At 44.8% G+C, this 12676-nt stretch overlaps 3 protein-coding genes across 5 annotated transcripts in view; 1 reads left to right on the forward strand and 2 right to left on the reverse strand.

Annotated features, from left to right (window-relative positions):
- Positions 1-1735, reverse strand: part of alg5 (ALG5 dolichyl-phosphate beta-glucosyltransferase) — a 17118-nt gene extending 15383 nt beyond the window's left edge. The window contains exons 1-2 of the mRNA XM_041851483.2: positions 1243-1735; positions 789-957 (exon numbers count right to left, since the gene is read on the reverse strand). Coding sequence (XP_041707417.1) covers positions 789-957; positions 1243-1305 — 232 coding nt within the window. The 5' untranslated portion in view covers positions 1306-1735. The remainder of the gene's footprint in view (positions 1-788; positions 958-1242) is intronic.
- Positions 1736-1814: 79 nt separating this feature from the next.
- On the forward strand, positions 1815-10660 carry exosc8 (exosome component 8). Its single transcript, XM_041851484.2, has 11 exons — positions 1815-1884; positions 2191-2227; positions 2537-2600; positions 3050-3123; positions 3237-3282; positions 3478-3583; positions 4381-4426; positions 4789-4885; positions 5523-5643; positions 7690-7796; positions 10439-10660. The coding sequence occupies exons 1-11, from the start codon at positions 1868-1870 to the stop codon at positions 10555-10557; spliced, it is 834 nt and encodes a 277-aa protein (XP_041707418.2). The 5' UTR covers positions 1815-1867; the 3' UTR covers positions 10558-10660.
- A 1032-nt stretch (positions 10661-11692) lies between these two features.
- Positions 11693-12676, reverse strand: part of supt20 (SPT20 homolog, SAGA complex component) — a 38581-nt gene continuing 37597 nt past the window's right edge. For all 3 annotated transcript variants that reach the window (XM_045208239.1, XM_045208240.1, XM_045208238.1), the window contains one exon: positions 11693-12340. In XM_045208239.1, the coding sequence (XP_045064174.1) occupies positions 12212-12340 (129 nt within the window). In that variant the 3' untranslated portion in view covers positions 11693-12211. The remainder of the gene's footprint in view (positions 12341-12676) is intronic.

Genomic DNA, 12676 nt, shown 5'->3' on the forward strand with positions numbered 1-12676 from the left:
TATGCAAATTAGAGTGGGTCTAGGGTTTCTGGGATAATGGTGTTGATGAGACACTTGCCAGTTGGTCAGCGCATGCTCGGAGTACACGTCCTGGTAATCCGTTTGGCCCTGCGGCCTTGTGAATGTTGACCTGTTTAAAGGTCTTACTCACATCGGCTACGGAGAGCGTAATCACACAGTCATCCGGAACAGCTGATGCTCTCATGCATGTTTCAGTGTTACTTGCCTTGAAGCGAGCATATAATTGATTTAGCTCGTCTGGTACGCTCGTGTTGGGCAGCTCGCAGCTGTGCTTCCCTTTGTAGTCTGTAATAGTTTGTAAGCCCTGCCACATCCGACGAGCCAGTGAAGTACGATTCAATCTTATTGGGCTGCCTGTGTGCACGCAGCCTATATCAGGTATAAATAGGGAAAAAATGCCTTCGAAGCCAAGATTGACGCTAGTCACTAGCTGCAAGACAATGCAAGCTGTTATTGCAAGGCTAGCGCTGAATACGATACTACTGTCTCATCCACCTTTAACTCCTAAGAGGAAACATGTTCGGGGGAAATGTGTGTGTGCCCCTCTCTCTCTCTGTCTGTGTGCCTCTCTCTCTGTCTGTCTGCCCCCCTCTCTCTCTCTCTCTGTCTGTGTGCCTCTCTGTCTGTCTGTCTGTCTGTCTGTCTGCCCCCCTCTCTCTCTCTCTCTCTGCCCACCCACTTCTAGCTCTTCATTTTGAGCAGGCACTACCATCTATCCATCCGTCTATCTATCCGTCTATCTATCTATCCATACTTCCGTCACTCACTTCTTAGCTCCTCATTGTAGGCAGGCACTATGACAGACAGCTCCAGGGAGCTGGGGTCATGAAGGCTGGGGAAGGGCTCCTTCTCTCCAGTCGCGGTCAGGAAGAACTTCTCCTTCTCATGGCGCTTCAGGTCCACCATCCCGGCAGTCAGATGGGCTATCAGCAGGACCTGTAAAATAGAATCACAACAGAGTTAAGAATCAGGTTCTAGATTGTTATGTCGGTCTGTTTTGGTTCCATTGAGTCTATCTTCTGGTCAATATGTAAACAAAGACATTTAGGCATATTAGATAGTATTCAAAGCTATGATTGATTGATTAATTGATTGATTGGATGCACACAGAAGGGCCCTCTCCCTCATTCTGATAGTTCAGCAACCTGTCTGAATAAACGACAAGACTTTGACATACACCATTACCTGCTAGACAAATACTGTAGGAAGTGTAACACTTACCACGATCAAAGCAGCCACTGCCAATGCAACCAGACAGTGAATTATTTCACATAGACAATCCATTCTCCCATTCCCTGTAGCACAGACAAACACCTGCAGTAAGGAGTGAGTGGCTAGCTACGGTGGCTAGCTAGCCTGCTAAATAACTTAACTAACTGTACTGTTCCGTGGTGAATATCTCTCAGACAACACTCTTCGGAGGAGAGACAAAAACGGTGTTTTGAAGTGGTAGAATATCATAGCCGTAATATTTCCATTATTGTATGGGGCGGATCGGTTTGAACTTTACTTCCAGTCACAGCGAAACACCTACGCGGAAGTTACTCCACGCAGAAAACCACATCATCAAATAGATGCAAGAGGGACCTAAGCGATTTACATCGAATGAAACTATGACCCCTGCTGGCTTGGAGTGTGAAGTGTGTGACGCTTATTCTTTGCCTTCTAACCTTTTATTTTACAAGATGAATTCAAGGCTTAAATGTGCATTGATCTGGTATCACGAGAACTTTGCGATACAATGAAACGCTTCTTAAATTGGGTTCCAAGGAAAACAAAACGAATGTGTGGGCTTCCGTTCTGACGTCAGAACATTAGTCGAACCCACGTGGCTAACCAAAACACCATGGCGGCTGGATTCAAGTAAGTGTGCATTTTACACTCATCAAATAATCTACATGAACTGTCTGAGGTTCTTACATGCCTCCGAAATGATAGACTACCCAAACAGCCCAAGGAAGAGTGGCTTGTTCGACACGCAGGCTAATAGTGTAATAGCTATGTAGGCTATCCAGGATCAGATGCTTTCTCTGGCTCCACCGACCATATAGGCTACTGGCACAACGAACGTTAGCTAGCTAGCAAAGTAGTTTGCCATCTAACGTTAACTAGCTGGTCACTTAGAAGTCAGTTATCTAGTTAACCAACTAATTTAATCTCTGTCCCCAGAACTGCTGAGCCCTTGGAATACCACCGGAGTTTTCTGGTTAGTAGTACTGTCTTACAGCACAGGAGGTTGGTGGCGCCTTAATTGGGGAGGACGGGCTCGTGGTAATGGCCGGAGTGGAATTGTATCAAATACATCTAACACATGGTTTCCAGGTGTTTGATGCCATTCCATTTGCTCCATTCCAGCCATTATTATGAGCCGTCCTCGCCTCAGCAGCCTCCACTGTCTTACACTCATTACTTTTACACTTGGTAAATGTAAGAGTGGTTATGTTGACTTGACACTGACTGTCAGGATATGATCCCTGAACAAACCATGATAGTAATGGTGAGTTGATCTCTGCAGAAAGAGAACTGCCGTCCTGATGGAAGGGAGCTGGGTGAATTCAGAACCACTACATTGAATATAGGTGAGTACAACTGAACTGTGAGTTAGTACTTGGATGGGAGACCGCCTGGGAACACCAGGTGCTGTAAGCATTTTGTCCCAGTAGAGCAGGGTTCTTAAATTCTGGTCCTGGAGGGCCGAAACACTTCTGTTTTTTATTTCTACCTGGTAGTTAATTGCACTCACCTGGTGTCCCAGGTCTGAATTAGCCCCTGATTAGAAGGAGAGGATGAAAAAGAGGTGTTTCGCTCCAGGCCGGAATTGAAGAACCCTGCAGTAGAGTGTACTCTTGTGTCATGGAGCAACTGCCTTTTATTATCACCCCCCTCATCCTTCCCTCACTTATCCCTACCCCCTCATCCTTTCCCCCTCCCCTCATCCTTCCCCCTCCTCATCCTTCCCCCCCTCATCCTTCCCCCCTCCTCATCCTTCCCCCTCATCCCCCTCATCCTTCTCCCTCCCTCTCTCCAGGTTCTATATCCACAGCAGATGGCTCAGCCCTGGTGAAGATTGGAAACACCACAGTCATGTGCGGCATTAAAGGGGTGAATAGTAACCGCTCTTCTTTACTCTCTCCTCAATGAAACAACTAAAGCAGCACCTTGGTAACACCTCGCCTAACAACCTAACTCATTCCCCATTGTATTTTTATCCACAGGAACTGGCAAACCCACCAGTGGATGCACCCAGTAAAGGTTACATTGGTAAGTGGAAGAGTTACCATTGGAATTTCTTATACAATTTCTACCAAGATATAGAGCAAAAACATGATTTGTTAATGTTTCAACAACTTTACATTGCCTTGCTGAGTAGGAAGTGTATAAACCAGCTGTAACCATTGACCTGTGTGTGTATATACTGTATGTGTATATATGTCTCTGTATGTTTGTCTCTCTCAGTACCCAATGTAGACCTGCCTCCTCTGTGCTCGTCACGGTTCCGTCCTGGACCACCTGGGGAACAGGCCCAGGCTGCCAGCCAGTTCATCTCTGATGTCATCGAGAGGTAAGTCGGTGTATATTTAAAGGCCCAGTGCAGTAAAAAAAATGTGATTTTCCTGTTTTTATATACACTGAGTGTAATTTTTTTTTTATTAGGGACACCTTCCTAATATTTAGTTGCACCCCCTTTTGCCCTCAGAAGAGCCTCAATTCATCGGGGCATGGACTCTACAAGGTGTCGAAAGCGTTCCACAGGGATGCTGGCCCATGTTGACTCCAATGCTTGCCACAGTTGTGTCAAGTTGGCTGGATGTCCTTTGGGTGGTGGACCATTATTGATACACACAGGAAACTGTTGAGCGTGAAAAACCCAGCAGTGTTGCAGTTCTTGACACAAACCGGTGCGCCTGGCACCTACTACCATACCCCGTTCAAAAGGCACTTCAATATTTTGTCTTGCCCATTCACCCTCTGAATGGCACACATACACAATCCATGTCTCAAGGCTTAAAAGTCCTTCTTTAACCTGTCTCCTCCCCTTCATCTACACTGATTTGAAGTGGATTTAACAAGTGACATCAATAAGGGATCATAGCTTTCACCTGGATTCACCTGGTCAGTCTGTCATGGAAAGAGCCGGTGTTCCTAATGTTTTGTACACTCAGTGTATAGCTCCACACTGAGGTGGGAATAACACTGTGAAAGTGATGATAATGCCTTTTTTAGTTTAAGAGCTGTTTGAAAAGACCACCTGAAATGGTTAGTGGTATTTGAGATTTCGTAAATACTTACTAATGAAGGAGATGGTCTTATCCCAACAGTCAGTGTTTACTAGGAGTTTAACGTTCTTTTGCCTTGCAGCTCTGCCGTGATACAGAAAGAGGAGTTATGCATAGTGAAAGGAAAGGTAAAGTCGTGTTAACTTCATCATGTGACAACCTGAGAGGACTGTTTTCACACTGTTGTACTTTCACAGCTTAGTGCACGTAGGCTACCAGGGTTGGGGTCAATTCCATCGCAACGTCAGTCAATTCAGAACGTAAACCACATTCCAATCCCAAAATGTTCCTCATTGAACAGCATTGTTAGAGAATTGGAATTTCATTGCACTGAGATTTGATTTGACTTGACCTCAACCGTGCACCACCTCAGATTTGCCTGTTACTGATTCTAGTTCTCAGCTGTGATTCTGATACTTGGCTCTACTGCTCCCTAGCTGTGCTAAGTCCTGTACTGTGACATTGTGTTCTGTGTGTTTGTGCCCGCTAGCTGTGTTGGGTCCTGTACTGTGACATCATGTGTCTGGACTACGATGGCAACTTGTTGGACGCCTGTCTCATCGCCCTGCTGGCTGCTCTTAAGAACGGTGAGACCTGGGGTCTATTCGTTAGTCAGATTGCATTGCAAAACATTTTGTCTGTTGCAAAACATTTTGCAACTGAAAACGTTTACTACAAACCAAAACGTTTTGCAATGGAAAAACAAGCGTTTCCTAGAGTTTGCAACAGACAAAACGTTTTGCAACGAAAAACAAGCATCTCCTAGAGTTTGCAACAGACAAAACGTTTTGTAACGTAATCCGACTAATGAATACACACCTGCTGACATTTTCACCTTGCTGTTGTAGTGTACATGAGACTGGCTCATGGTTTCTGATGGTAGCCCAAAACCAGTGTCAGAGGAGGAATTTCCTCTTGGTCTCGCGGTCAAGACGTTGGTTTCTCCCCGTCGGGAGACCCGAGTTCAGATCCTGCCCGTGACACTGTGTCACTTCCTGTTTTAAGAGAGTTTTAGTGAGGGATGTGATTGGCTCAGCAGTAACGGGTCCATTTAACAGTAACCGGCTACTGGTGTAATCAAGATAGCTTTGACCTCATGTCATAGCTGTACATCATTTTCTCAGTATGACCTTAGGAAAATGAGGAATTCCTGATTTTTTTGATTTGGAAAAACATCTTCTTCTGGTATAATATATTATGCTATTGTTCCCTGGTTTCACACAGCGCGTCTCCCGGAGGTGACCGTTAACAAGGAGACAGCGGTTCCTGAGGTAAACCTGGAGAACAGGAGAGGTCTGAAGATCCACAAACACCCTGTTGGGGCCTCTTTCACTGTGTTTGATGAGTAAGTGTCTTTCATTCACATTCATCACTCGGGACCATTTTCTGTTTTATTTCACACCCAGAAAGGAGATTAAGCTAATTGAAATGGAATTTGAATGATTTACTATGGAGTTATTGTGATGTGAGTTGTTACCATGGAGATGTATTATATCAGTGGTCACCAAAATTTTCTGAGTCAAGATCACTTTCGGCGTCAAAAAGCAAGCAGAGATCTACCGCTCATTTTTTTTTTTTTTTTAACATTACTTTAAAAAATGTAACATTAACCTAATAAAAATGAGATTTGTGCATTAGGCCTAATACATTATCACAGCGTATTGGCTATATGCCTGGACACTCTTGTTATTCTCAGACCATATTTTATTTAAAAACTTGAGCTTTGATAACAAAACAGATCAGTTGGTGTAGCACTTGCGAGGCACATCTGAGCATAAATGGAAGTATTTGCAAATAATTCGCTTTTTTATTTTACTGGACTGATGGTACCTGCATCTGATGATCATGGTGCTTTCAAGACAACTGGGAACTTGGGGGGAAAAAAACGAGGTGAAATCATGACATCAGTGAACTTTAGGTCGGAAAGTCGGAGCTCTAGAAAAATGTCAGTTTCTGACTTGGAATTCCGAGTTGGATGACCGTTCAAAACGTTTTTTTCCCTAGTTCCCAGTTGTCTTGAACACAGCCTTAGTCTGAGCGGAGGGAGGGAGAGAGCAGCAGAGGGTCCGCCTCTCACGGTCCCTGCTCTCTCCTTCCTTTCCTCCGGTGAGACTGACCAGAGAGAGGGGACACCGTCTTCCACCTGATGGCCAAACTCTAGTCACACCGCATCTGCCTCAGCCACAAATTCATGTTGTTCCTATGACCAGAGAAAGTGAAATATTCCTCAATAATAAAAACGCAGGGCTATCGATACACTTGGCTACTTATTCATTGCAGCGCGAGTGGAAGTAGAGAGAAACGTGTTTTATGTTTCGTAATGGTGTTGAATAAAACTTAAACATGAACTCACTCATAAAAACAGTAGCGCTTTGCTGTGTTCTTTGACAGTCTCTCTCTCTGGTCATGGTTTTAAAAGTTATGAAAATCTCAGGTAGTCTAGTATCAAACTTTGCTGTGGCCGAGGTTGTGGAAGTTGTAGGTAGGCACGGTGATTTGAGCTATCCGATTGGCCAGCGCAGTAGGCACACTCGATTTAGCCACATCTCCCGGTCCACAGAGTTTGTCTTTTCAGCCAAGTTAAATGGTTAAAAATGGGAACACTTTGCCTACCCAGTGTGCAGGGCTTCTGAATCAACTGTAACCTACCGCCAACAGGGCTTCTGAATCAACTGTAACCTACCGCCAACAGGGCTTCTGAATCAACTGTACCTACCGCCAACAGGGCTTCTGAATCAACTGTAACCTACCGCCAACAGGGCTTCTGAATCAACTGTAACCTACCGCCAACAGGGCTTCTGAATCAACTGTACCTACCGCCAACAGGGCTTCTGAATCAACTGTACCTACCGCCAACAGGGCTTCTGAATCAACTGTACCTACCGCCAACAGGGCTTCTGAATCAACTGTAACCTACCGCCAACAGGGCTTCTGAATCAACTGTAACCTACCGCCAACAGGGCTTCTGAATCAACTGTAACCTACCGCCAACAGGGCTTCTGAATCAACTGTACCTACCGCCAACAGGGCTTCTGAATCAACTGTACCTACCGCCAACTTGTCCTGTGCAGCTCCATAATGATGGTTGTAACAGTCGTCTGTCCTGTGTAGCTCCATAATGATGGTTGTAACAGTCGTCTGTCCTGTGTAGCTCCATAATGATGGTTGTAACAGTCGTCTGTCCTGTGTAGCTCCATAATGATGGTTGTAACAGTCGTCTGTCCTGTGTAGCTCCATAATGATGGTTGTAACAGTCGTCTGTCCTGTGTAGCTCCATAATGATGGTTGTAACAGTCGTCTGTCCTGTGTAGCTCCATAATGATGGTTGTAACAGTCGTCTGTCCTGTGTAGCTCCATAATGATGGTTGTAACAGTCGTCTGTCCTGTGTAGCTCCATAATGATCGTCGACCCCACCGCTGAGGAAGAGAGCCTGTCTACAGCCACAATCACAGTGGTAACAGACGAGGAAGAGCGACTCTGTGCCCTCCACAAGCCAGGTCAGAGAAACGCACTGTCTGGTCCCCCTAACATTACCACACTACACACTGTCTGGTCCCCTAACATTACCACACTACACACTGTCTGGTCCCCTAACATTACCACACTACACACTGTCTGGTCCCCTAACATTACCACACTACACACTGTCTGGTCCCCTACCATTACCACACTACACACTGTCTGGTCCCCTAACATTACCACACTACACACTGTCTGGTCCCCTAACATTACCACACTACACACTGTCTGGTCCCCTAACATTACCACACTACACACTGTCTGGCCCCTAACATTACCACACTACACACTGTCTGGTCCCCTAACATTACCACACTACACACTGTCTGGTCCCCTAACATTACCACACTACACACTGTCTGGTCCCCTAACATTACCACACTACACACTGTCTGGTCCCCTAACATTACCATAACCCACTCCTATAGACACTGCCCAAACTAACCCGCCTGTCAATCTCTAACCCCTTCCTTAGTCCTCACTGCTCAGTACTAAATCCACCACTACCTAGCCCCTTTCCCCAGTCCTCTTGCCACTTACCCAGCCCCAAATCATCGATGACGTAGTCCTCACAGTGACCGCACGTACAGTGGGGGGAAAAAAAGTATTTAGTCAGCCACCAATTGTGCAAGTTCTCCCACTTAAAAAGATGAGAGGCTCGTAATTTTCATCATAGGTACACGTCAACTATGACGGACAAATTGAGAAAAAAATAATCCAGAAAATCACATTGTAGGATTTTTAATGAATTTATTTGCAAATTATGGTGGAAAATAAGTATTTGGTCACCTACAAACAAGCAAGATTTCTGGCTCTCACAGACCTGTAACTTCTTCTTTAAGAGGCTCCTCTGTCCTCCACTTGTTACCTGTATTAATGGCACCTGTTTGAACTTGTTATCAGTATAAAAGACACCTGTCCACAACCTCAAACAGTCACACTCCAAACTCCACTATGGCCAAGACCAAAGAGCTGTCAAAGGACACCAGAAACAAAATTGTAGACCTGCACCAGGCTGGGAAGACTGAATCTGCAATAGGTAAGCAGCTTGGTTTGAAGAAATCAACTGTGGGAGCAATTATTAGGAAATGGAAGACATACAAGACCACTGATAATCTCCCTCGATCTGGGGCTCCACGCAAGATCTCACCCCGTGGGGTCAAAATGATCACAAGAACGGTGAGCAAAAATCCCAGAACCACACGGGGGGACCTAGTGAATGACCTGCAGAGAGCTGGACCAAAGTAACAAAGCCTAGCATCAGTAACACACTACGCCGCCAGGGACTCAAATCCTGCAGTGCCAGACGTGTCCCCCTGCTTAAGCCAGTACATGTCCAGGCCCGTCTGAAGTTTGCTAGAGTGCATTTGGATGATCCAGAAGAGGATTGGGAGAATGTCATATGGTCAGATGAAACCAAAATATAACTTTTTGGTAAAAACTCAACTCGTCGTGTTTGGAGGACAAAGAATGCTGAGTTGCATCCAAAGAACACCATACCTACTGTGAAGCATGGGGGTGGAAACATCATGCTTTGGGGCTGTTTTTCTGCAAAGGGACCAGGACGACTGATCCGTGTAAAGGAAAGAATGAATGGGGCCATGTATCGTGAGATTTTGAGTGAAAACCTCCTTCCATCAGCAAGGGCATTGAAGATGAAACGTGGCTGGGTCTTTCAGCATGACAATGATCCCAAACACACCGCCCGGGCAACGAAGGAGTGGCTTCGTAAGAAGCATTTCAAGGTCCTGGAGTGGCCTAGCCAGTCTCCAGATCTCAACCCCATAGAAAATCTTTGGAGGGAGTTGAAAGTCTGTGTTGCCCAGCGACAGCCCCAAAACATCACTGCTCTAGAGGAGATCTGCATGGAGGAATGGGCCAAAATACCAGCAACAGTGTGTGAAAACCTTGTGAAGACTTACAGAAAACGTTTGACCTGTGTCATTGCCAACAAAGGGTATATAACAAAGTATTGAGAAACTTTTATTGACCAAATACTTATTTTCCACCATAATTTGCAAATAAATTCATAAAAAATCCTACAATGTGATTTTCTGGATTTTTTTTTCTCAATTTGTCTGTCATAGTTGACGTGTACCTATGATGAAAATTACAGGCCTCTCATCTTTTTAAGTGGGAGAACTTGCACAATTGGTGGCTGACTAAATCGTTTTTTCCCCCACTGTAGTTAGAGTTTTGACTTAAATCGGCTTGAAAATCTATGGCAAGACCTGAAAATGGTTGTCTAGCAATGATCAACAACCAATTTGACAGGGCAAATGTTGCACAATCCAGGTCTGCAAAGCTCTTAGACTTACCCAGAAAGACTGACAGCTGTAATCACTGCCAAAGGTGATTTTAAGATGTATTGACTCAGGGTTGTGAATACCTATGTAAATACAAATATTTCTGTATTTCAGTTTCAATAAATTTGCAAAAATGTCTAAAAACATTTTCACTTCATTATGGGTATTGTGTGTAGCTGGGTGAGGGAAAAAATAACTTTAATCCATTTTGAATTCAGGCTGTAATGACTTTCTAAAGACACTTATTTTATCTCTTAAAAGAACAAGTTCATAGCTGTTGTCTAAACACTCTCCTCTCCCGCTCTTCTCTCCAGGTGGCACATCATTATCAGGTGAGAAGCTTCAGGATTGTATCAGCCGGGCCACGATGAGACACAGGGAAGTCCGCAAACTCATCGACAAAGTCATACAGAGCGCCAAGACACCGAAATAAACACACACACACACGTTTATTTTTCTCTAAAAGTTGTATTTTCCTGTCAATATATATTTTCTTCTTTATCACAATAAACTGCTGATAAAGACCATTTAAAACATTCTGCCTCAGTGTCCCAGAATTGTCTCTCACACACCTGATTTCTCGTAACAATATACACTTGTTGTTGACTCCCCAACCGCCCCCACTAGTACAAGGAAATGCTGTATGAAAACGCACTCAGCATTGCATGCTGGGAAAACAAGTCCTCTGTTGTGACGGCGTCATGATCATCTTCCTGCAGAGAGAGCTATTCTGTGACCGTAAATGTCATTCTTATTTCCTACATAGTGCACTACTTTTGACCAGAGCACTTTGTAGGGGAATAGGGTTCCATTTCAGATGCACACAGAGCCAGACACAGTCGTTCACAAGGAGTCTTCTGAGTCAGCGTCCGTTCATGAGTTAGGCTCTGTTTGAGCCAACAGGGCCACCATAGAGGACACCGTGGCATGACACAGGACAGCAGTCGGATAGGAAACCCCTCCCACTAACAAAGAACCATCTTCATTTTTCGAACTCGTTTAAAAAAATAGGTTCTTTTAAAACGTTGGTTCTGTTTCTAAAAACCTGTTCTATTGTCATCGGGACAACATGGTTCAGGCTCAAGCCCGGCCATACCAACCAAACACCCAGTGTCATAACCTCTCGTAATACGGTCATAACACTGTCATGTGACATATTGCGTTATTCTATGGCAGGTTATAAACACCTCCAGAAGTGTCAAAACCCACATTTATTTGAGGTTTTTTTCCCCTGCCAAGAAGTTTACTTTCTTAAATCGTTTGTTGTTGTAATAAATTATTCAGTCGTGTTTTTCATCATATTTTAAATAACTTGTAGAAAATACACTTTATGACACTGTCATGAAGCATTATGACCATCCTGTGTCACTTTACGACACTCAAGAAGCATTATGACCATAATGCCAGATAGGCCTTTCATGTACAGGCCCTTATATCAGTCAATAAGAGGGTGTCTTGTCCTGCTCCTGAAATCTGCTCCTGCATTCATCCCAGTCATCAGCAACAGAGCATTGGGGTAGTTGCATGTCTGACATCAATGTGTGCGCAATTACAATGCTAATTTAATATGGTCAATAAAAAAAATATATATATATAATGGAATGTTTTGCCTTGTGTGGAAGGTTTGTGGGTTTTGACACGCTTATGTGGGTGTCACAACCAGCCATATAAGAATGCAATATGTCACAACAGGTCTAAATATATGTCAAGGCAGTGTTATGAGCATATTATGACAGGTTATGACATGGTTATGACCGTGACATAACGCGTTATGACGCTGGGTAACAAAGTGTTACCCATTATTACAGCATACATTTCATCATCATCTTCTCTCCGCTACAAAAGGACAAACAAAAAGCCAAGTATTTTTGCCTGTAGTCTCCACAGTGAGGGAGGCAAGAGAGTCCACAGTGAGGGAGGATAGAGTGCAGTATGGATCATTCATCTCTTCATGAAGGGGGGGGTGTGTGAGGGGATTGGTTTTCTCTCCATGATTTGGGGCGGTGCCGTGGCGTTGCTCACCTTCTTGGTTGGCTGGGGGTCATTTTATGAGTGTGTTTGTGTGTGTGGTTAGGGGGTCGTCATCGTCATGATTTGGGGAGGGGCTGCGGCGTGCTCCTCTTCCTCTTACTTCTTGGTTGGCTGGCGGTATGTAGCTGTGGCCCCGCCCCCCCCATAGCCATTTGCTGCTGCTGCATTTGGTGCAAGAATTGCAACTGATGGAGTGATAGAGAGAGGGAGAGGGATGGAGAGGGAGAAGGATGGAGGGAGAGATTGAGGGATAGAGAGAGGGGGATGGAGAGGAAGAAGGATGGAGGGAGAGATTGAGGGATAGAGAGAGGGGGATAGAGAGAGGGGGATGGATGGAGAGAGAGGGAGATAGAGGGATGGAGAGAGATGGAGAGAGATGGAGGGATGGAGAGAGCGGGAGAGAAAGGGATGAGAGAGAGAGATGGAGAGGGAATAAAATAACAGGTCAGTTCAATGGCATGCACTCTGGGTAACCCTTTACCTGGACCTTCCGTCATAACAGCCCAAATTCAGCCAGTTTC

The sequence above is a fragment of the Coregonus clupeaformis genome, chromosome 27 (assembly GCF_020615455.1).
Source record: "Coregonus clupeaformis isolate EN_2021a chromosome 27, ASM2061545v1, whole genome shotgun sequence".
Taxonomy (NCBI): domain Eukaryota; kingdom Metazoa; phylum Chordata; class Actinopteri; order Salmoniformes; family Salmonidae; genus Coregonus; species Coregonus clupeaformis.